Source organism: Nicotiana sylvestris, chromosome 4 (assembly GCF_000393655.2).
Source record: "Nicotiana sylvestris chromosome 4, ASM39365v2, whole genome shotgun sequence".
Lineage (NCBI taxonomy): Eukaryota > Viridiplantae > Streptophyta > Magnoliopsida > Solanales > Solanaceae > Nicotiana > Nicotiana sylvestris.
The window spans coordinates 161,097,560-161,122,603 of record NC_091060.1 but is presented as its reverse complement, the minus strand read 5'-3'; the positions used below and the strand labels follow the sequence as shown (position 1 = coordinate 161,122,603).

General features: G+C 34.6%; 1 protein-coding gene across 1 annotated transcript; it reads left to right on the top strand.

The window, feature by feature from the left end:
- The first annotated feature begins 10,924 nt into the window (after positions 1 to 10,924).
- Positions 10,925 to 12,366, top strand: LOC104215057 (BRI1 kinase inhibitor 1-like). The gene has a single exon (XM_009764801.2). The coding sequence runs from the start codon at positions 11,214 to 11,216 to the stop codon at positions 12,189 to 12,191; it is 978 nt and encodes a 325-aa protein (XP_009763103.1). The 5' UTR covers positions 10,925 to 11,213; the 3' UTR covers positions 12,192 to 12,366.
- The last annotated feature ends 12,678 nt before the right edge of the window (positions 12,367 to 25,044 follow it).

Genomic DNA, 25,044 nt, shown 5'->3' with positions numbered 1-25,044 from the left:
AGTTATGTGCGAGACACAATAACATTCACCACTACTAAAAACATAATTAAGTTAATAAAAATGTACGTTTTTTAATATCTTAAATTTTTAGATGAGGTCACATTATGTCATATACACTCCACATGTCCAGCCACGAGCGTGCAGAGGAAGGAGATGTTAAGTATCCTTCATTTGTTGATCGAATAAATTATTGTCTCCTTATATAGTCTTGAGCTAATTTTTGAATTGCATTAGACTTAAGGTAGCAAGTCGTCTTAGCTCAGCGGTAGAGCGCACAACTTTTAACTACGTGGTCGCGGCAATACTGTGATTTTGCTTTTCCTGAGCTAAAGGTCTATCGAAAACAGCCTTAAGACTGCGTACGCACTATCTTCCTTAGACTCCATTTGTAGTATTACACTTGATCTATTATTGTTGTTGTTAGAGTCAAGGTCCATTTGGGTACAAGAAAGAGGACATAGAGAAACAAACATGGTATAGAACAAAGACTACACAGTCAAAGAACAAAGATCCTTGGTGGAAAAAAACTCTCTTTTTCTGCTTTGCCCACTTGAAACCTATGTGCCTTTTTCTTCTCTCTCTCTCTCAAAAGACAGTAAGAGTTGTAGGATGGCAAGACAAGAAACAAGCAAACATCTCTTATCTTTAGCTTAAGATATAAAATAAAAAATTGAGTGGTGTTTAATTTAGTGGAGAAGACGAGTCTGTCCACTCAAAATAATGGCTCTATGATTGAGATGTTGACCTTAACTAAGCAGCCAAAATTCTTCTTCTGTGGTATAACATGTTCTGTAAAATGGACCACTTAGTACACGTGTGTGTGGACCCTACTACCCCCAACCCCCTCCCCCCAAACCCCTTACCTAACTATTAACTCTCTACTATACTACTTTCCTATGTTCTTTTTGGTCTTTAATGCACTTGTTTTTTTTTTTTTACTTTCTTTTTCTTTAAACACTTCGTACCATATCATATTCCATATCTCTTTCATATAAAGCATTTACCCTGTTTAGACAGAATCTTTGAGTTGTTTATTAATGGTACTAGGTTTGATCCTAGATAAAATTATCTTGGCGTTAAATCATGTCGGACAGTCAAAAGTGTAATATGATCTGATTAGGGGTGGCCAAATGGTTGAAAGAAACGGTTAATCACTCATATTATCCACTAAAAAATGAGTTGGATAATGAACTTTTTAAAAACGAGTCAAATATGGATAAGAAACATATAATCTATTTAGAAAATGTATAAGCAATGGGTAACCAATGAGTCTAACTTTTACATTTGTAAAGCCTCAAATTGGGGATTCCTCAAGTTAGGGAAACCAAGAATTCTTCCAAAAGTGATCATATGCAAGAAGTCATGGATAATATGGTTACTCATATTATCCGCCGGTTAATCCGTTTTTTATCCGTATTAAATATGAATTGGGTCGGATAATTGATCCGTTTTTCATTACCCGTTTTTATCCTGAACCATATCCGACCCGACTCACCTGTTTGCCACTCCTAAATCGGGAGAAATTTAAAAATAGCCAGATTTACAACTGGTCATTCAAAAATAGCCACAATTTCAAAAGTAATCGAAATTTAGCCACTTTTCATGTAAAGATAAATCTGAGCGAAAACACTGTTCAAAACCCGGAAAATACGCCTGTATATTATACTGGAGTTCCAGCATAAGTATGCTTGAACTCCAGCATATTATACGGGAGTTCAAGGATAACTATGTTGGAACTCCCGTATAATATGTTGGAGTTCCAACATAAGTACACTAGAACTCCAGCATAATATACGGGAGTTCCAGCAAGTATAAATGTCCAGTATAATATACTAGAGTTTGGAGCACCGGTGCTCCAGTCTCCCGTATATTATACAGGAGTCAGCAAAGTATACCGGTCCAGCATAATATGCTGGAGTTCGTACACAGATGCACCGAACTCCCGTATATTATACGGGACCGGTCTCTGTTGCAGCAAAATAGTGGCTATTTTTCATTGACTTCGTAAACGGTGGCTATTTTTGATTGACCAGTCCGAAAACTGGCTATACCGTGCTATTTTGACTCCTAAATCTGATTAGTTCTTTGGTCTTAGGTAAATTACGTGGCCTGATTCCTGTATAACCAAGGATATGTAGGCAGCTCAGATACCAGGGCTCGGTCACATTCCCTCCCTTTCCTTAAGTGTAGTCCGTCCAAGTAATGGTCGGGTCAAAAACACGTCTAGTCGTTCTTTGTCGGAAAACTCTTCGTGTTTCCAGTCAAAGAGGGGCAGCTGTAAGCACGTGATTTTTGACCCTCCCCGAGAATTTTCACATTTTTAGTGTGAATATGTGAAATTGGGTCTAGTATAGCTATTTTAACTATTTTTACTTTATTTCGTTGCAAAAAGAAAATTTCAAAAAAATATATATATAAATTTTAGTTTATGTATTTCTCATAAACTTGAAAAATACAAAAATTGTACTTTATTTTGGTACTTTATATAAATTCGAAAATTACAAAAAAATATAATTCTATTAATGTTTTGTAGTCGTTTTAATTTTGGAAAAATACAAAAAAAATATTACTTTATATTTTTGTCTTTATTAAAAAACGAAAATTACAAAAAAATAGTTTTATTAATATTTTATAGTCATTTTAACTTTGAAAAATACAAAAAAAAATATTGCTTCATATTTTATCTTAATATTTAAAAAACGAAAACTACAAAAATAGTTTTATTAATATTTTGTAGCTATTTTAAATCTTGAAAAAATATTTAAAAAAAAGATATAGTTTTGTTTGAATACTAGTCTTATTTTCGGTAGTTATTTTGCTTACATAGGACTAGTTAAGCAACGTGTTCCTATTTCTCGGGTCCGGGCAAAAGAATAATATTCGGGTTCAAACTACCCGGTTTTAGGCCTAATTTTCGGACCTAGCCCATAATAAACCGAGTCCAGGACACATGGGGAACCCCACCACGCGTGGGGGACATAAGTCTCGAACCCCACCACGCGTGGGGCTCATTTTTCTTGACAAACCCATTACAAAACACGGGAAAACATTTGGAAAAGGGGGATTTTTCGATTTTTTGAAAACAGGTACTGTAGACCTTCTTCTTCATAAAGAAGAAGAAAAAAACCTACTGTAAAAAAGGAGACGACCAGCCTCACGAGAACCAGCCAAAGCTTCCCCATCCTCACGTCCGGAACACCACCTCCATCATCGACAACCACCCGACCAGCCCCCTCGCATCCCTGGACATCGCCCCAGCTCCCATAATCGTCGTCCAAAACACCATGTCCGCAACAACTCCATCACCACCCAAACGCCACCTCCATCAGCTTCACTAGCCCCACGTCCAAACCCACTAGCAACCATCGACCCCATGCCATAACCCCTCGCACCCCAGCAGTACCCAAGCCAACCAGCCCAAAAACCCTCACCCCAAACCACCACCAAACGTCACCTTCCCAGTCGAAACCCCTACTCCATCGTCGACCACGTCCAAACAGCCCCTCGCACCCCCAGCAACACCCATCGACCACCTGTTAAGCAGCAGCCATCGCTGCTGCGTCGCCATAACCACCACCCCTCGAAAAAAAAACAGTCGCTAACCAGCCCCTTCACGTCCGTCGTCCACTCCCTCACGTCCGGTGACCACAACCAGTCTCCCTCGCTGTTCCCTCGTCGCCCAGTCCTGGTCGATCAAACAGTCCCCCCTCGTCGTCCAACCACCCCCTTCGTCAACTGCCCAAACGACCCCTCCAACTGCAGCTTCACGTACCAGGTGTCGCGCCGGAAAAATACAGCAGCAACCAAACAATCCCTGGTCGTTGACAGTTGTGGGTCCGAGTTTTTTATTGTCCGTCTGAGGTCGTCGTCGGGTTGTGCTCGTGGCTTCCGGTCTGATATCGTTGAGTTTGACATCGAGGTTCCGTCATTGGAGAGGTTTCCGATAGTTGTCGGGACAGTTTGGTTGTTGTTCTTGCTTCAAACAGGTGCATATACATTTCCAAACTTGTTATATTTGCTTAAATGGAATGAAATGATATGGATTTCCTATGCACTGTTTGTGTATCGGATTTGTTGAATGTCTCTTCCTTTGTTTCATTATTTTAAGTAGCTATTCCGCATTTTGTTTCTTCATGCTAAGATTATTGTTATCTACATGCTTGTCTTAAGAGTTGTTTGTACGTATAGTAGTAATGTTAAAATCATAGGAGTAATTTTAATCCCACGGAAAAATATTCGTTTCATCAAATAAGTTTAATCTACAACTCATGACCTCGCAAAGTAGCAAAAAATGTAGTTATTTTAGCCTTGTCTCTTTTTCTAAAATAAATAAATAAATAAATAAACAAAAAACGAGACTAGCTTCGCCAAAAATAAAAATGTACAAATTGCGGAGCCCTCGCAAAATATATGTATTAAATACTTAGATTCCGGGACGGGCCGTTTAGTAAATTTCACGGCCCTACCCCAAAATAATAATGCGCTAGTTGCTTTAGGCGCGCCTTTAATAATGTTATCTCCCTAAACTCGGGTGCACATTTATGTGACCCAAATCCAAATCTCAACGAAATCAAAATGTGTCTCTAATCACGGGTACATTGACTGTGACGTGGTCTGAGATGCATTTTCATGACGTTGCGAATTCATTTTAAAATAATAAATGGGACGAGCCTCGACAAACAAAAAATGCAAATTGCGGGGCCCTCAGTAAATACTTGTTTTAAAGTTATTTAGAATTCAAGAGGGCCGCTTAGCGAATTTCGTGGCCTTCCCAAAATAATAACACGATAGTCTCTTTAGGCGCGTGTTTAATAATCTACTTTCTTAAACTCGGGTGTGCATTTCATGTGACCCAAATCCAAATCTCAAAACATCAAATAAAATGCGTTCCGGATTGTGGGTGCATTTCATGTGACGCAGTCCAAAGACGTGTTTTAAGCGATGTTCACATTCTTGTAAAAACAATAATAATAAAGCGGTTAAAAGTTAAAATTTGCACATAAGTTCATATTCGTATAAAATCAGATAATCAAGCCAAATATAACAGTTGAGCGACCGTGCTAGAACCACGGAACTCGGGAATGCCTAACACCTTCTCCCGGGTTAACAGAATTCCTTATCCGGATTTCTGGTACGCAGACTGTAATATGGAGTCATTCATTTCCTCGATTCGGGATTAAAATTGGTGACTTGGGACACCCTAAATCTCCCAAGTGGCGACTCTGAAATAATTAAACCAATCCCGTTTCGATTGTCCTTTAATTGGAAAAAACTTCCCCGCCCCCATCGGGTGCGGAAAAAGGAGGTGTGACATCGCCTATCAGTTAGCCTACCAGTTAATGAAGTGAGTAAAAATCATAATTTGAGACCAGAATTCAAATTACATTACAAACAAAAGAATACTAAGTGATTTTTTCATTCGCCTTAGTCTTGATTGTTGGGATCGAAATAACACGGCATCATGCGGAAGCTAATAAAGGAAAACTTGGTGGACGATAAATCAGACAAGAAAAAAAAAATACCAAAAATAAGATATTATAACGTGGTTTAGTCAATTGACCTACATATAAAAATTAGGATAAAAATATATAAATTATTGAGAGAAAAATCTCCCCTAAACAAAACTCTTTAATGATTACATTTGGGTATTGTTGTTGTTTTGTTGTGAGAAGAAAACTTCAATTTATTGAAATACAAAACTTCTCATCCAAAGAAAAGGAGAAGGCATATGAAAGAGATTTAATCATTTCCCCAGTCTTTTTGCCTTTTTTCAAGAAAAAGAGTACTAATAGATTAAAAAATTATGGCAAAATTCTAACATTGATAAGTAGACTTATCCTATACATGTGCTAATAGGAAATAGCAAGAGCGAGGTACACAATTTTTTTTTTTTTTCAAAAAGAAACATATATAGATACATATGGGGCCTGTATGATAAGGCATAACATGCAAGCCTTACGTGCATTAACTAGATGAGATTTGTTTAAGTCGTCTAGATAGATTGAACCTTTTGAAGTGGTGCAATCCTTCCAATTAAAAGTACGTACCATCAATTCAATTGGCAAACACATTTTGCTTCTTACGTTTTTTTGTTTGTTAGGCAAATTTCAACTGAACGGTGAATCAAGAAGCCAAGAGAAGAGTCCTAAAGTCACAAATTAAATTTAAAGTCATTATTCTAGTTGTCTTTGAAAACAGATCATGACATTTTGGGTGGGGACATTGTAGAGGAATGAATCATTTGCATTTATATTGATTGGCATTACTGAGACAAAATATCCACTCGTATCTTTTGTATATGTATAGTACTAGTACTCTACTTATAAGGACTCATTATTAATTGTCACCTAACTAGTCTATCATAAGATTCAATCCTTTCACGAGTTGTTATCAATATTCTTCTCCGCCAACAATCTTGTAAACAATAGGATAACAAAAGAAAAATGATACTATATAGCCGTTGTAAAAATAATAGCCGAAAAAATGGATAAAATTTATGATTTTTTTGTATATATATACATTCTGTATGTTATATATAAAAATTATACAAATTTTATATACTTTCGACTACCCAATGTAAAAAATTTGTGGCACGGACTAAAAGTGATAATACCCCGAAAAGAATAGAAAGAAAACGTAATGTATTGTGAAATACGTATTAGTAGTAGTATCTTCACTCAGTTCTTCTATAGAATGGAAAAGGTCCAAATATGCCATTAAACAGTGCGTACATAAAAAATTTTGTAAGCGGTGTCGAAATTTATAAAAGAACAGGAATAATAATTTTAATTATCATACTGTTGGACAAGAAATAGTCTTAAGCTATTGGTTTTTTTGAATCTTAAGTTAGAAAAGGTCCGAGTTTAATTCTTCTTAAGCACAATTTTTAACCACTGAGGCTCTCTCCAATATTTTGTAAATAAAAAGTACTAGTTGAAGTTCAAACCTTTGAGCTCCTAGAGCAAAATCAAGTGCATAACCAACACATCAAGAGACGATTTATGTTAAGTGATGTCATTTTTTTTCTACTTATCCGTTTTCCCATAGTTTTAATACATATATTTAATAAAATTTTCCGACGAAGCGGTGTCGCATGACACCGCTTCATCAAACTTGCATCCGCCCCTGCCATTGAATTGACTAAATTTGCCTGTCGTTAATACTTTGGCACAATTATGCCCCTGCCATTTAATACTTGCTCTAACTATACATGCCCTTATTTTAAATGGCCCATATGAAGGGCATATTTGATCTTACACGCATACTTTGAGGGTATATTTGGCCCATTAAAGTTTTAAGCATGGACGATCGAGGCACGTTTGTGTCGAAGTATCAAACATGGTTCGCTTTTGCACAGTTCTAAGAGCATATTTGGACCTTTTCCTTTTATAGAATGATACTTCGACTTTAACTATCTATGTGATTTTGACATTCTTATGAAATGTTATAAAGCGACTATAGTGCATTGTAAATAGCTAATTTGAGAAAATAGAGACAAATGCTTGTTTCAGCTAAAAATATATCATAAAAGAGTGACACTTTTCTATTCTAGCAATTCAATTGATTATTGTTCCATCTCTTCTCACCTTATGTGACGGCATTTTGTTAAACAAACAGAAAATGTGTTGAATTGACTTTGTACAATATATTTTAGCCCCCGTTTAGCTATGGATTTTGTCAAGTTTTTTCCAAATTATTTTTGACAAAACACGTTTGTTTATAGATTTTATTCATGTGTTGGCAAATTTTGAAAATAAAATTTTCAAATCCCAAAATTAGCTCTACACCTATTTTTAGCCTAAAATACCAACGTTTGATTTTTTAACAATTTCGAAATTACCCCAAACTTTTGTATTTTATAAAAAATGCTCACCATTTATTATACCCCGAGATTTTTTTCTTCCTATACAATATTTGAAACTTATTTACCAAAATTGTCCTAGTTTTGTATATTACCTACCCTAAACAAGGATTATTTACAAATTATGCACAATCCATTATTAGTGCCTTAAATTAGGGGATTTAGTTACATCCTTTTCCTTTTTTTCTTTCCTCTCATCTTTCCTCACTGCCACCTCTCTCATCAATTTTTCTTTCTTTCTTCATCACTCTCTCTCACCGTCTTTCTCTATGAATAAGGTAAGGCTAAAAGTTGTCTTCTGTCAATCAACCTATTGAAGTAACCTCCAGTTTGTCACTGGTTTGCCCTTTTCTCTTTCACATTGCTACCCACTAAGTGTGGAATTTTAATAGTGCAAGAATGTTATTGAATTCAAACTTGTGACACTTCCGCTTGTATTGTGCTCTCTTGAAAATCGGATTGTTCTGCAGTTTGATAGTCTTTTTCAAGAGATGAATTCAACACCTAGTAAGAAGGTCGTAGGAATTGAAGATTCGAACACTAATCTATCATAAAGCTTTGAATTTGAATTTTTAAAAACCATTATTTGTTTGGATTGGATATTGTTGCAAACAATTGAAAATATTGTTTGGAGTTTATATCTCAATTTTAAGGGTATTTGGTGAAGATTAAACTTGGTTTTGGCTGAATTTCAAGTTGAAACTCGAAGAAGAAGAAGAATACATGACATACAATATACTTACAAAATTGTAGTTGTATAATTATATGTAGATTGTACTCTGTTGTAGTTATATATATATTATTTGAATGTTGTATGAAAGTTGAAAATAGTTGTATAATGTATGAATAGTCGTATAAAAGTTGAAAAATAATTGTATAATAGTTGAAAAATAGTTGTATATTTTTTTACTATCATTTTCTTTTGGACTGATGGATCTTGTAATATTATTGCAATTTGACGAATTATAGTGGCTAGTAATGGTGTTATTAGCAATTGATATTAAAGTATCAGGTTATGATTTTAGGATAGTGTATTATGTAGTTCATTATAAAAATGATAATTTTTTAATGTTCAGGACTATGATTTGTGATAATAATAATGGATGGAATCGATGAAGGTTCTGCATATACATGATTAACAAGTTTGTTTGTTTGGTATTGTTGGGCATTTTGATAGTTTTTGAAACTTATGGGTATGTCACATTTCATATTTTTTCCAACAAAAAAAGAGAGTAAAATATGTTTTGAAAAATTATGTTCAAACAGATTTTCATCTTCAAATCTATACGTAAACGCTAGCTTAGTATGATTAGTAATGGTAGACTATATCACTATAGGGATTTGAATTTTTGAAACTTGCGAAAGTTGTATGTAATAATAATATGGTGTCAATTTTTCCAAAAGTCTAAGCATTTGACAAGATAAAAAAGAACTACCATATAAGTTGGAACAAGAAACAACAACAACAATAAAAAAAAATCTGTAAAATTTTACAAGTGTTGGTTTGGGGTAATTTGTATGCAAATAGTACTCTTATCTTTAGAAAACAGAGAGGCTATTTCCAATAAATTCTCGGCTAAAAAAAGTTGGAACATGAAAATTGTACATTTAATTATTGAGCAACATGCTCACGAGAATTACTTTAGGTTTGTCCTGCAAATAAACTTCCATATTGTACAAGATGCGTACTCTTTTTTGTATTGCATAAAAGTATAGTAACTTGCATTAAAATAAAGTAACCTAATTGATGCTAGTGACACGAGAGAAGATTTGGTACCTAGTCTAAAAGGGGGGTATTATATATTAAAACAGCTTATTCCAAAGCCATTTGCGTGCAGAAAAAGGACATTAATAAGACACTAAAGTTGCAAAATCTAAGTGGAAAATGCGAATCATCTGTTTGATCAAATCAAAGATTCTTCTTGAGAAAGGTGCACAACATTTTTACCAAGTACGCTTTTAGCATGATTCCTCACGTAGCTATATGTGAGAATCAATTGATTTTACAAAATGGAGTCCAAAAATAGATACTCTAAACTCTCTTTTGGATATTTTTTTATTTTATTTTTTTAAAAAATTAAAATTTATTCATAGAATTTGATCAGTTCTTTAAAAAAATTAAATTTTTTAAAGAAAAATTTTCAAGTTCTAACCAGTTTTTAGGTGGAAATCTTTTAAGAAATATATATTTTTAATCGCTGCGAATGCAATTAGTTTCTGCCGACCGGCCAATTTTATATATTGCCCAAATATTCTTTTTCACTCACAAACTTTTAATTTTTTTAAAGTAAAATACATGTCTAAACACAACTACAAGTTCCAAAAATTATTTTTCGATACAATTTTATTTATTTTTAATCTATGAAGTAGGACGAGTGTCCTACATAATTCAATGCTAGGTAACCAAGTTAGTATCCTAGCGGAGCTCTTGAAGGGGGAACATCCTAATAGATGAATATGAGCACGTCATACATCTCATATTAGATCCAGAATTCTCACTATTTCTTAGCTTCATGGACCCAATTCAATTCAGTGGGATCCTTCATTCACATATTTTCCCACCAAGAACGTTTTCTAAAACTCTTTGACCCCCGAATTTGGAGTATCCTACTTTCACGCAATTTCCAGGGTTCAACAAGCAATCGATATTTCACGAATTCAAGTTTCGAAAAAATCTATGTCCAAATGCTAGCTTAGTAACAATACTAGTTGATGTGCATTCAGAATGTCTTTAAGTGCGTGTGTAATAACATGCCACTGCAGTTAAAAAAATCATCAATCACTTATATTTGTATCAATCAAATATAAATATAAATATAAAATACAAACACATATAGTTTGAGTTTAAGACAAGAAGTACATTTACACTTAGAAAAAGCCATGGGTAGTAGTAGATGACAGTACATGTATACTTAAATAATACTAGTACGTATTACTTATATTCTTTTTCCCTACCAATTTTTGCAATAAAAATAAAGCATTGGATTTTGTTGTGTCAGTGTACTTTTCCTGAATTAGCACCATATAGCTGTTCATATAAAAAGGACCCCACTTCCCTTTACAAAAACTTCATCTCCATCTCATAGCCACCACATACCCTCTTCTCTTCATTCATTCAACAATCAACAATCAACAATCAACAATATTCATTTCACTATAATTCCCACACAACACTCTTTTGTATAAGACATTTTAGCCTAAATTCCCAACACCCCCTTCTTCACATATCCTTATCTTTTTTATTCTTTTTCTCCTCAATCAAAGAAAAACAAGAAAACTTGAAAAAAAAAAAGATCCAATATTAGATCTTAGTACTAAATTTATACCCTTTTTTTAAAACATTTTTATAGTCATGGACAAGATGAGAGTCAAAGAAGAATTGAAGCAGACAAATCAAGAAAGCCAAAAGGCAAAGCAAATACAACAACAACAACCACCGTCCGCCACCGCCGCCGGCAGTGCAGCTACAGCTTCACCACCTTCAGCTTCATCATCTCCATCACATGAATTTTCTTTCACAATTTCCTTTAATCAAAATAATTCCACAAAAACCCCTCTTGATAATAATAATAAAACAAAGCAAAATATCCCACCTTCTTCTTTTGCTATAGATTTAACTCCAGCTGATGATATTTTTTTTCATGGCCATTTACTTCCTCTTCATCTTCTTTCCCATCTCCCAGTTTCTCCTCGCTCTTCTACAAATTCCATTGATAGTTCACTTCCCATAAAAGATTTATTAGAAGAAAAAAAAATCCAAAATTCCAAAAACCAAAAAGAATTAAATCATGATGATGATAATTCTTATTATGATCTAAACCATAGTTTTCATCATCCTCATCAAACAAATTCTTTTACTACATCAAAAGATCAAAAACCAAAATCCAAATCTTTTTCCTTATTTGGATTACCAAAAAAGAAAAAAGAGGAAAAAGAAGACAAGGAAAAACAAAGGAAGCTAAAATTTGATGTGAGTCAAGTCTTGAAAAGGTATATGAGAATGGTGAGACCTTTTTTATCATTTAGAAGTAGAAAAAATATGCAATTTAATAGACAAAGTTATTCTTATTCTGGTAATTTAAGTTTTAGAAGTGGGAAAAATAAGGAAATTAGAGGAATAAAAAGAGGTGCATATTCAGCTCCTGTATCTATGAAAAATTCTCCTACAAATAGTGGTTTACTTGTAGCAACACCAGGTGCTAATTATCATAATTCATCTTCAAGTGATAGTACTATGGAAGAATTGCAAGCTGCTATTCAAGCTGCTATTGCTCATTGCAAGAAATCTAGTTCAGTTGAACAGAAAATCAAATGTCAAGAAAATGATTAGGTTATTCGAGTTTACTGGCCCGACTAATACCCCTTGTGGTATTTTTATCTTTTTTTATTATTTCTTCTTTCTTGCATACATAATTTTTTTTCATGTATCATAATCATGAAGTATATTTGTAAGTAAAGTATTGTATTACATGAGTTTAAAATATGAACTATTTATTCATGGTGAAGGATTAGTAGGGCAACCATGTCTGAATTGTTTTTTCTTTGTCTTCTGTAATTTTTTTACGATGTATATAGTAGTTAAACTCTTTTACGAAACTGATAACCTAGTTGGTTATTGTATTTCGTTTGAATGATGATCAAGGTCAATGAGGCTATTAATTAAAAGAATAGCATTGGTCTAATGTTTTGAAAGTTTGAAGTATTCAAAGTTTGTTAAATTAATTGTGAATATCGACTATCTATATATCATCTAGGTAATGCAGATTAGCACGTAGATTTATCAATAAAATATAGATGTATCGTTTACTAATACCAGTGGTGTATTTTTCAGATCACATTTTTCTACAATTTCAATAAACGACATATAATCACTCGATTATTTTATAAATCTACTAATGTAGAAATCAAAGTTTGCGGAAAAAAGAAATAACTATAAATTACGTCACTATTTTAATTAACTTACCTCATGTCTACTAGTCAAGTTTTCATATTTGGTCATTTTTTTTATTCTCTTCCCCTTGGATTCCTTTTGTTGGAGTTATTATTCGCTGCTGTCCATCGGAGCAACCACTCTTATAGTTTTTGATCATTAATGTTTTAACATAATGAGAAAGTGATCTAAATTAGGTAATTAATGAAACCTTTTTCATTTTCTCTACTTGGTCTGTGCCGACTTTTTCTAGTTCTATTAATGAACACTTTATGTATATAAGATTGGCATTTCAATTAGGAAGGCCCCCCATAAAAACTTGAGCAATAGATTAGCTTAGAAAGGACAATAGATGAATGAGACATTGTCTATGACTACATAATGTTGGTGTAATAATGGAACACCAAATACAAAGCATGTGTAACATGTAGCTTTCAATGTGTTCATGCACAACTCAACTTTTAAATTTTTCTTCACTCCATTCTTCTTTTTGGTATTTGACAACTCTTCTTAATGGTAACAACAAGCCCCAAATCCTTGTGCTTTTTTACTCTCTTCCTTTTCGAATCTTTCTATCTCTTTCATGCCATGGCATAGCCTAATAATTTTACATAAATTTTTATGCCTGCAATTGTTCAAAAAGAGATAGAAATGATGTTAATGCGTGTAAATTATTAGTTTAATTGATTACGTCGAACATAGCTTTAGAAACTCTTACTAGATGAGGCGGCAGAATAAAAGTCTCACTACTAGCTTTTAATCTTAAGCAGACAACGGTAGTAAGTAATGAATGTTATACTAAACTATTCGCTATTTTATTAGGACAACACTTGCTTAGTCTTTTTCTAGCTTGATTGTGAAGCATTGTTTGAAAAGTTAAGCTGAAAGATGGTGTATATCCACATTCAAACCTATTCCTTTGTAGCTGATCTCAACGTTTAACGTCATGTTCCCTCTACATTCATATGAAAAGGAAGTCATACATATTAGCTCATCAGCTCGCTTTAACGCAGCCTCTATGTATCACTTGCCTAACAATTGCCAAAAGCGAAAACTTCAATGTTGATGGGCTTACTATCTTAAAATTGTCGATTTGATTTGGGCTTTTTTCACTTTTAGCCCGTATAAGAAACTATTTACATTCGGTAGCCGAAAAAGTGTATAAAATTTGTATAATTTTTGTATATAACATACAATATATATATATATACACACAAAAAAAAAATATACATTTTTTGGCTATTATTTTGAGAACGACTATATAATGTCATTTCTCATTTAATTTATACATAGAAGATTAAGAAAGAAAAACAAAGCAGTGGAAGTAGATCTAAAAGAGGTTTCTTTACTGGAAAAGACAGTAGACAAGAAGAGAGTTTCATCTTGTCAAAAACAATGTTAGGAGCTTTGAAAAGCAACGAATAACAATTAGGACCAAATATGCAGTGGGTCACATGAGTTGATGTTTATGAAATTTCTTTCTTTTGTGCAAGTACAACAATAATTTAATGTGGTACTTAGTTTGGTCCATTTTCACATCCCAACAACTAAGGGCATATTGCTTTTTTTCCTTTGTTAATTTACACCTTATATGATTATGATCTTGAACTCAGGATATGATCATTAATATGATTTGCTCGTGATGATCTCACCTAGTGAGCAAATAAAATAAGCAACAAGAATGGTTTACAATCATAAGGTAATTTCCATTGGCAAATTGGAGTTTCAAAAATAAAATCAAAGGTACAATTGTTTCTAATTTATTCGAGAAAAAAGTTATTAACAAATCAATATTTTTTCAATCATATAATCTATGTGGGCTTGTAAAGTAAGTACTTTACAAATCATCTAAACAAACCGGTGAAGCCAGGCGGATCTACAAATTTTAGTATATGGGTGCACTGTTAGGACCGCAAAAGGCAATTGTTATGCGGAAGCTAGCAAAACAAACTTTGAGCGACGATAAATTATACAACAAAGGAGAAATATACCAAAAGAGACACAAACATTTAACGTGGTTCGGTCAACTGACCTACGTCCACCGCGGAGATGAACAATCCACTATAATAAAAAGAGAGTACAAAATATCGAGAGAACAACCTCACGAAGAGGCAAATACAAGTGACACACTAACACTTGTCACGTAAAGTTCTCCCCCTAAACAATACTCTCAAGCCCCTATGGCTACATTGTGGATGCTGCTGAATGAGAAGGACGGATCCTCAATTTATAGAACTCCAAACCTTTTCCTACAAGAAAAAAGACTAGCCAAGTATAGGAGAATTATAATTTCCTTCTACAAAAAGAAAAACCCAATTAAGGTAATTATATTTCCCTTTCCTTCAACAAATAGGAAAACCAAATATGTTAAGATAATTATGGCAAACACCTAACAATTCTCCCCCTTGGCCGGAATTTTCTGACAAAATAAACTTGATCCACCTTCTTCACATAGCCTTCAACAGGTTGCATCTCCAAATCTCCACCACAAAGTTTGTCTCAACGTGCGTAGCACACCGGTCAAATTTCTCAGACAAAAATCACAATTATCGTCAAATATGTTGCGGCTAGAACTGAACCCGCCAAAATGAACCTGTCTTGAACCTCGCTCTGATACCACTTGTTAGGACCGCAAAAGGCAGGTGTTATGCGGAAGCTAGCAAAACAAACCTTGAGCGTCGATAAATCATACAACAAAGGAGAAATATACCAAAAGAGACACAAACATTTAACGTGGTTCGGTCAACTGACCTACGTCCACCGCGGAGATGAGCAATCCACTATAATAAAAAGAGAGTACAAAATATCGAGAGAACAACCTCACGAAGAGGCAAATACAAGTGACACACTAACACTTGTCCCGTAAAGTTCTCCCCCTAAACACTACTCTCAAGCCCCTATGGCTACATTGTAGATGCTGCTGAATGAGAAGGACGGATCCTCAATTTATAGAACTCCAAACATTTTCCTACAAGAAAAAGGACTAGCCAAGTATAGGAGAATTATAATTTCCTTCTACAAAAAGGAAAACCCAATTAAGGTAATTATATTGCCCTTTCCTTCAACAAATAGGAAAACCAAATATGTTAAGAAAATTATGGCAAACACCTAACATACACTTCTAAAAAAAGGAGGAAAAATATATTAAGTGGGAATTGATTCCTAATCCTCTTAGTAATAACTCAACCTTCAACTAAGTACATTATTCAACCTTCTTGGAGCATGAGTACCAATAGTTAATATTATACCAATTTTTAAAAATATGTACATAAAATATCTAATTTTGCGAAGAAAACATGAGTTCACGTGCCCTATAATCTCTCCATATATCCGCTCCTGATTGAAGCGTATGATATAAAGTTAAAAAAAATGAATTAATTGATATAGAATGAAGCCCTTAAATATAGGACTATGAGTAATTGAGGTGCGTTTATAGATTCAGTAATTATGCGCAAATTTTTTTGTTCAAGTCACTTGTGTACTACTTTATCCGTTCACTTTTACTTGACATATTTTGATTTTTCACGCCCTTTAAAAAAATTAAATACAGTGCATAATTTACCATGATACCCATATTAATTGATGCATATTTTATTAAATTTGAGAAATAATTTGAAATGAATAATAAATACTATGGGTATAACTAGGAGTGGCAAACGGGCGGGTCGGATATGGTTCGGGTCGAAAACGAGTAATGAAAAAATGGATCAATTATCCGACCCGACCCATATATAATACGGATAAAAAACGGGTTAACTGAACCCATATTATCCATGACTTCTTGTATATGATCACTTTTGAGAGAATTCTTAGTCTCCATAACTTGAGGAACCTCCAATTTGAGGCTTTACAAATATAAAAGTTAGACCCATTGGTTATCCATTGGTTACTTATTGGTTATCCATTTTCTAAATGGATAATATGGTTCTTATCCATATTTGACCCGTTTTTAAAAAGTTCATTATCCAACCTATTTTTTAGTGGATAATATGGGTGGTTAACTGTTTTCTTTGAACTATTTTGTCACCCCTAGGTATAACAGGAAAAAAATTGTCTTCTTTTGATATGCGTAAAGTGACAAGTAAAAATAAAAATTTATTTTTAGTACACATGCCAAGTAAAAGTGAACGGAAGGAGTATATTCTTTTTTCTTTCTCATTGAGTGTTTGTCATTTGTAACATAACCTCGACTAATCTAAATTTGCTTGGTGTAGGACTCATTAAAGGGAAAAACACTCTTTGCTACTCTATTTGTTAAGTAGCAGTAGTGATCTAGATTTCTGAAAAGTGCCTCATTAACCATTTTCCCAAATCTTATTTCCTTTTTTTTTTTGACTGAGGGACCATATTTCTGAAGATATCATGCAGAAGTTAGATCCGATGCATTGAAACTGATAATAATTAAGGCTTTTAGTTTGGAATTCCAAAGACTATTAAATGGAAAAAGAAAAAGAAAAGATACTTAAATGGGCTCGATAAAGATTTTAGTTATCCTTTTCTCGTGATTGGAAAACCGTGCAACCATACTTGATTTAAGTTCAGTCCTTTTCGGACATTCCCAACGGAAAGAAGATCAAGAATTCTGTATACGGTCGACATGTATGCCTGATTTTACGGGCTCGAGGGGTCGCATTAAGTCCGAATTCAGGATGAGTCGAGTTCGAGCTCAATGGACCAAGCTCGAGCCCGATGACAGAGTACAATGTCAGAGGATCGAAGTACGCGATGAGTATCGAATTGCTGAGTATACCCAACCCCGAGATGATGCCGTTATGGGTTTGTAACAGAATAAGCAAGATTCCTGCCACATCCCCAAAATCATGGCGTAAATCCCGGAATAGATTTGTACGAATTAGTACTAACCCGTACTAGGCGGTTAGACAACTATCCCAATAAGATTCTTTACTATAAATAGAAATGTACTTTATTTAGGGTTCCCTATTATATAAAGAGGACCCCAATTATTTGTAAAGATTATCTATTCATTGGCAAAGAATAAACTCTCTCTTATTTTCTCGCTCATTGTTCATAGAATTGTCCTTTAGTTTTTTTATTCTTGCTTTATTGTTCTTGATCCATCTCGAGGCCGCTTTGGCTCAAGGTCGATACTGTCTAGCAACACTGGTTTGATTTACTCATTTCTTTCATTTATACGTTATACTTCTTGATTATTAATAGTATTGAACTAAATTATATATCTTTAAAACCATAAATCAAATTTAATTGTTACTCGTATTTTCGAGGTAAACAAATTCAAAACTAAGAAAATTAGAAGAGGAACCTAATGAAATAGGAGGAACAGATTTTGATGGTCATTTTTTTCTTTTCTGTTTGGTATGATTTATTTTTGTTATATATTTCTCCTCCTATTTAGTCTTTTTCTACTGGGCTTCAGAATGTTGATGTTCTTTTTACTGGGCTGTAGTGAACATCCAGCCCAACTCGTACAAAAATAAAATACCAACTTCAACTCTTTTATAAACCCATAGTTTATAGGGAAAACTACACTGTACAGCCGCCCCAACAATTGTAGCCGTCAAATATATATTCTTTGCATATCAATATACAATACACATATTATATACATAATCAGTTTGTACATTTTTTGTATATTTAGCTAGCAGGTGTAATTACTTTTTGGTCGACCGGTCAAATGTGTAACTTGCCCTTGTTTATGCAGAAATGACACTAGATAGCCACTCTAAAGGGATACTATTTAAAAATTAGCCAATGTATTTTGAATTTCAGTTTTTTAGTTCAATTATTTCGGGACACAAATGTCCTAAATCATCCTGAAATTTAAATTTTAATAAATACTGGCTAATTCCCCAAATAACGGTGCTAAGAGTGGCTATTTGTGTACTTCCCCCTAGTTTATATGTAAAAATGGTGAGGGCTGGAGTTCAAAAACTCATCGGGGGCTGGATTTAGAAAAAGAACTCCAGCTTATTTGATTATTTTGTTTCAACTCTTGATGAGTTTCTAAGTAATTTGTAAGCCCAAAAGTTTGGCCCTTTGGGATATCTGAGATCAAAATTAATGAACATATTTAAATAATGTGTTGAGTATGTCAGAGTGACCTTTTGAAAAGTACATTGTGTTAACGTTGTAAGATACTAAGGTCTTTCTTCAAACAAGATTACTCTTTATCATTATGCCGAGGAGGTCAACTACTTCAAAGTATATAAGCTGTAAGATTTGGTCAACAGAGAAATTTATCAAATAAAACAAATGAATGTCACACATTTGGTCTAGAAAATGAGATGTTGTCTTGACCATCCTCACTTAATGAATTGAGTTAGACCCAAAATTTATTTTCATTGCGGTTATAATCCTTAAATAGAAGAAATTAATAAATAGACACACTTCATTAGAATAAAACTGTAATTTATAAGTTCCATTCGTTATATTCATCATATTGTGTTGAAATTAACACCTTATGTTTAATATTACAGAATACTTACTCAACATATATATGTATACGGGTAAAGTCGGGGCAATGTCTATCCCGATTCTCCGATGAGTGAACGAAGGGGGAGCACGGAGCCGGAAGATTACAATCTAGGTCAGAGACCCTTCGCATCGAGACCCTGGAAGCAAGAGCGGATGCAATGCATTATCTACGGGTTCATTGAACCCATAACTTTTAATGCGGAATAAAAATTCACTAAAATCATAAATATAGTAGATATGAACCCATAATTTTAAAAATATAATGAGGTCAATAATAAAATCTTTAAAAGTTGAACCCATAGAATTTAAATCCTAGATCCGCCTCTGCCTGGAAGAGTGAACGATATATCCGACATCGGACATGGTAAAGCAACGCGACCCAGACCGAGTGTAAGTTCTAGACCTTGGGAGGCACGGTGAACAGTTACGCATGATGGATAGAGGACTGTAATACTCGCCCTCAACCGTATATCGCGGCGTGAATCTCGCTCGATATCGATTGTGGATCAACAATTACCAGAAAAAGAAGATTTTTACCCTTTTTAGACTTATACTGGGATTAAAACTCTTCTACTATATAAATAGAAATTTTTTCTTTTGTAATACACATTGTAACACGCTTGTTTAACCAAAAAGTGGAATTTCGGTCAAAGCTTTAATTTAGAAGAACTCGGATTACTGATAATCAAAAATGAGTAAAAGGAAATAATTTTGCTAACAATCAGATAAGCAAAAGAAAACAAAGTAAACCAGTGTATTCAGATAATATTTCATGTCCTTACAAATGATTAGTTCTTTCCTTTTTATAGCTATCTAAAAAATATACGTTTTGCCTTTGTCATAATAAGGTCATTATAGACAATTAAGGGCAATAAATGCTACATTACATAATCATTATAATTTAATACAGATTCTCTAACGTTTTCAGTATTTAATGCTTATTAAATACTGTATCTGTACTCTCTTATGCTGTCAGATTTATTCTCCTTGATTTTTGGATTTAAATAGATACGAGTGTTGAGTCTTTTGAATAACTGCTCATGCCTTTACTTGTGCCTCTGCTCGTATCTGTTGCAACTCGTGCCTCTTTGCCAATCATTATTCTTTGACCAGCCTACGTGTCATGACATGTCATCTTTCAATCACTTTAATAGGTAAACTCAAATTTTTCCAATACAGATAGTTCCCCCACTTGCCATTTATTCAACAATTGAATATTTGGGAAGTGGATTTTATTAAAGCGGGAATATTTACCGCCATAAATGCTATGATAGAATCGACGCTTCAATTGTCACTTCCATTTAATGCCTATTACACGTGGCACCTTTTTATTGGTTCTGTGACTTTGCAGCGCTTTCTAAGGCTTATTTACAGCTTCACTAACCACGAAGCGACAGTTCTTATTATGACCTTTCCATCATTGCACCTTTTCCTTTGACGGTTGCTTCTTAATATAAATATAGTTTTCACCTTTGTCCTTCTCACATAAAGTTCTTGAATTTTTGTTTGCTTCTTCCTCGTACTATCATGTCTTCATCAAACCCTAACCCTAGAAGGGTCCCCATAGTTGATAACTTCCCTAATGCCCCCAGTAGGAGCAGAAGAGGAGGTAGACTTCGTAATTCAGGGTATTCATCCTTACGTGGTTCTTCTCTTCCTTTGTCTAGTTCCAGTTCTTCTTTTAGAACCAGAGGCTCTTTTTCACAAAGGTCCTCTTCTAAAAGAAAGGAATCCTCTGAACCTGTTCGTGAACCTACAGTGGATAAAATAGTTCCTGCTGAACTATCTTTCTATAATGATAGAGAGTCCCTGAGAAACCAAGTATCTTCTTTAGATCGTGCTGATATCTATCCAACTCAGATCACGGAGGGTCTGATTTCTTTAGTTAGTAATGACTGTCATTAGAGTCATGACTTTCCTATCATAATTCCTAACGCAAATCAAAGAATCACCTCCTATTTAGTTGGATTTTCCTTTGTTTATACGTACCCTTTCACATTAGGATTCAAACCTGCTATTGATCCTGTTATTCTTGAATTCTGTCATTTTTTCGATGTTTGCTTAAGTCAAATTGGCCCTATAGTGTGGAGGGCTGTTTCCTATTTGAGGCACTTGACTAACATGGCAGGTGTGCCTTTCACTTTTGCCCATTTGATTCATCTGTACTCTCCCAGACTTTTCCGTCAATGTGTTTTTACCTTAGTAGCTAGGAGCAAAAGAGTTCTGGTTAGCCCAGAAGATGACAGAGACCGTGGCTGGTATGCCAGGTTTGTGGCTGCCCCCACTGTTGGTTTAGTGGGTGATGGAAATATTCCCTTCCCCGAGAAGTGGAATTTTGTACGTGAGTTTCTTTTTAATAATTTTCTTGTACCTTTTTCCTCAATTTTGATGATCATTATTCTAATTTTCCTTTTCTTTTTCAGCAACCATGGGAATTGTTGAGCAAACCCCCAATTTCCATGGTTGGGTAGGAAAGTTATTAAATACAACCCCAATGAAGGGTAGATCTTGGAAAAATCTTTCCCACCGATTTGGTTGGAAAGTGAAAACTCATGGTAAGAGTTTTTTTAACTTTTTATTGTCCTTTCCAGAACTTAATTTAATCCTTCTTTTTATCAGGATTTGTTGTTCGAGGGATTAGTGCTGAGGTGGTCGTAGCTTCCCGTATTTCTTTGGAAAGGGCCCAAGAGATAATCTTGAGTTCTTCATTGAAAAGAAAAGTTGCTAGTGACCAAGACTCTGAAGAAGAGGAAGATGGGAGTTCCTTGGTAACAAGGCCACGAGCTTGTAGGAATCATTTCTGATGATGAAGCATCTCCCCCTCATTCTGTTCCTCTTACCGAGTCTGTTGAAGCCCCAGTGACGATCTCTGATGATGATGTTCCCGCTGCTGCTCATGATTCAGTTGAGCAACGTTTTAACCGCGGGTTTGGTGGTGAAGATTTTGGTCCGGTTTCTGATGAAGCACCTCTTGCTTCCTTTTCTACTCTCGTTCCTGTGATTTCTCCTTTGCCAGTCATAGCTGTTACTATTCCTCCCTAGGCTATTATGACTGCTTCCACAGTTCCTCCTTCGACTACTCCTCCTTCAACTGTTCATTTCACAGAAGTTGGTTCCTCAAGTAGGAGTGGTGCTATGAGGCAAGTTACCATTGAAGTCCCCGCTGAAGGTAACCTTTTAAGAAAATCAGGTCCAGCTGACATATGGCTAAAGCCTTTAATTAGTCCAGTTGAAAGAGCTAAGCTAGATAGCCATAGTTCTTTGACCTTGATGAATGATATAGTGCATGCTTCTTTAAAGGTATTCCTTTTTCAAACTTTTACTTTGTCATTTTTCTATCTTAAGGGTTCTCATTTTTTTTCCTTACCTTTTTTAGGCTAATCTAATTGGCACGGAGATAATGAAAAGAGTTATCCTCTCAGAGCAGTTAGTGTGTGATTACCAAATGGAGGCAGATAATTGGAGGGAACAATGTGAAAGTCTTTAGATCGACGTGGAAACATTAGAAGAAAGGAAAAGTACCTTAGAGCAGCAGGTACGGGCTTTGACTTTAGAGTTGGCAGTTGAAAAGGCTTCTTCAAATCAAGCAGATAAGGAAAAAGCTCGTCTTGAAACCTCTTTTTCCGAGCAGCTTTTCTAAGGAAAGTGAAGAGATTAGAGAGTTGAGGGCTCTCTTGGGTGAAAAAGAAGCTTATGTTGGTAAACGTGCAAAATTTGACCCAAACTCAAGAAGACCTCCGGGTATTTTCTGATAAGGTTTGTTCTTTAGAAAGTTCCCACGCTTTTCTTCAAGCTTCTTATGAATCTGCCTTAGCTGAAAATGAAAAGTTAAGAAATGAAATTGCTGATTGGGGAAGAGATTATGAGATCCTTGACGATAAAACTGTCATTGGAGTGAGTTGGGCGTTTTTAAATTCTCGCCATGATACCCTCGTTGAAGTTAGCCAGGAGAATTTTAACTTGGAATCTTAGTTAGCCAAGATTAAAGAGACTATTGAGAAGACTTAACAGAACCAAGATTTTTCTTATCCCGTGGCTGAAGCTTCTGAAAATGTTAAAGTTGATACGGGTATCCCTACTCCTTCAAGTCAAGTTGAGCCTGCAGCTGTTGATGTCCCTGCTTCTGTTCCTTCAACTTCTCAGTGAAAAGTTTATGTTGTTTGAATTTCTTTGATGTTTTTTTCCCGTTGGTATGTGATTGTGACCCTTGGTCTTTTTAAGGGTTTGTTGAAAACGTTAAGTCCCCAGACCTTTTATGGGACACTTTGTATAAACAACTTTTGGGTTTATGACTAAGTTCATACTTAGTCTAAACTTTTTTAATTAAGAAGTTTCCGTTGCTGTTTGAACTTCTATTTTATTTATTCCTGCCTTTATTTTTAAGGACTTACTGAATAACTTGCATTTTTATTTTTCAAAAATGCTTCTTAATTTCATGAATACTTGAATTAATCATGAGTTTTATAAAAGAGGGCCCTTTTATATTCAATACTTAATGAAGAAGACGTCTCAACTTCATAATGGTGTTAATATACGATAAAAGAAATAGGAATACACATGTTTCTTGAAATAACTTTGACAAGTTTTTATTTGAACTTTGTCTAGTTTTGAATAACACTTTACATGTATTCGAATTACTTCTATAACTTTCTCGTAACTGTTTTTCTTATAACAGATTTCAGAAAAGAAAATGAACACAAGGTTTTTATTTATAACCCGTTTCAGTACATTAAATGAACACAAGGTTTTTATTTATAACCTGTTTCAGTATATTGCCTTTACCCTAACTATGATAAGGTTTTTCTTTGGCCTTAGCTCGTGACTTTGCTTTGCACTTGACTCATTCAATGAGTGAACTTCTCAGGCTTGATCTTTGATTATTTCCCAATTTTCTTTGCCTTCTTTATATACATGCCTATATATATTATATAGTCCCCCAAGTGTTTGAGCGTTGAAGTATGAAGCCTCGAGCACTTGATTGTTCCTCTCATTTGGCCCTTTCCTGAAAAGGAAAAACACACGGGACTCGGAGGTGCGATTATAGATGAAGACTGCTTAACCCGTCAGAATTTCTATCAGAATAGTTGTAACCCTAGACCGGAAATTTTAATTTATTCCACGTGCCTTGCAGGTCGTGATTCATCATTTAGTACGGGCTAACTTTTTGCCTATCATCTAAAATTGTTAGTAAAATTTTAACTATTCAAAAATTAAATTTAAAAATATGGATACCTAACTGTGGGTATTCCTTAGAAATAGTATCTCTTCAGGTGAACAACATTCCAATGTAAAGGTAGTATCTTGCCATCTATCGTTTCCAGCTCGTATGCTCCTTTCCCTGCGATATCATGAATCCTGTAGGGTCCTTCCCAGGTTGGACTTACTTTTCCCGTATTGGCTGCCTTCCTAGATTGAAAAACCTTTTTGAGCATGAAGTCCCCAATCTTGAAGAATCTTAGGCATGCTTTTCGATTGTAGTATCGTTCTATGACCTGCTTTTGTGTTGCCATTCTTATTAATGCAGCTTCTCTTTTTCCTTCAAGTAGATCAAGATTTATGCGCATTTCTTCGTCATTAGACTCTTCTGACGCTTGTGTAAACCTTGTGCTTGACTCTTCTAACTCAACTGGAATTAAAGCTTCAGCTCCATAAACCAATGAAAATGGTGTTTCTCCCGTACTTGTTTTTGTTATTGTGCGGTATGCCCATAAAACACCAAGTAACAATTCTGGCCAATTAACTTTGGATTCCTCCAAACGCTTTTTTAAATTGTCCATTATCCACCGGATGATAAGGTGTG

Coding starts and splice junctions, on each gene's coding strand:
- LOC104215057 (XM_009764801.2), top strand. CDS start 11,214: ATGGACAAGATGAGAGTCAAAGAAGAATTGAAGCAGACAAATCAAGAA.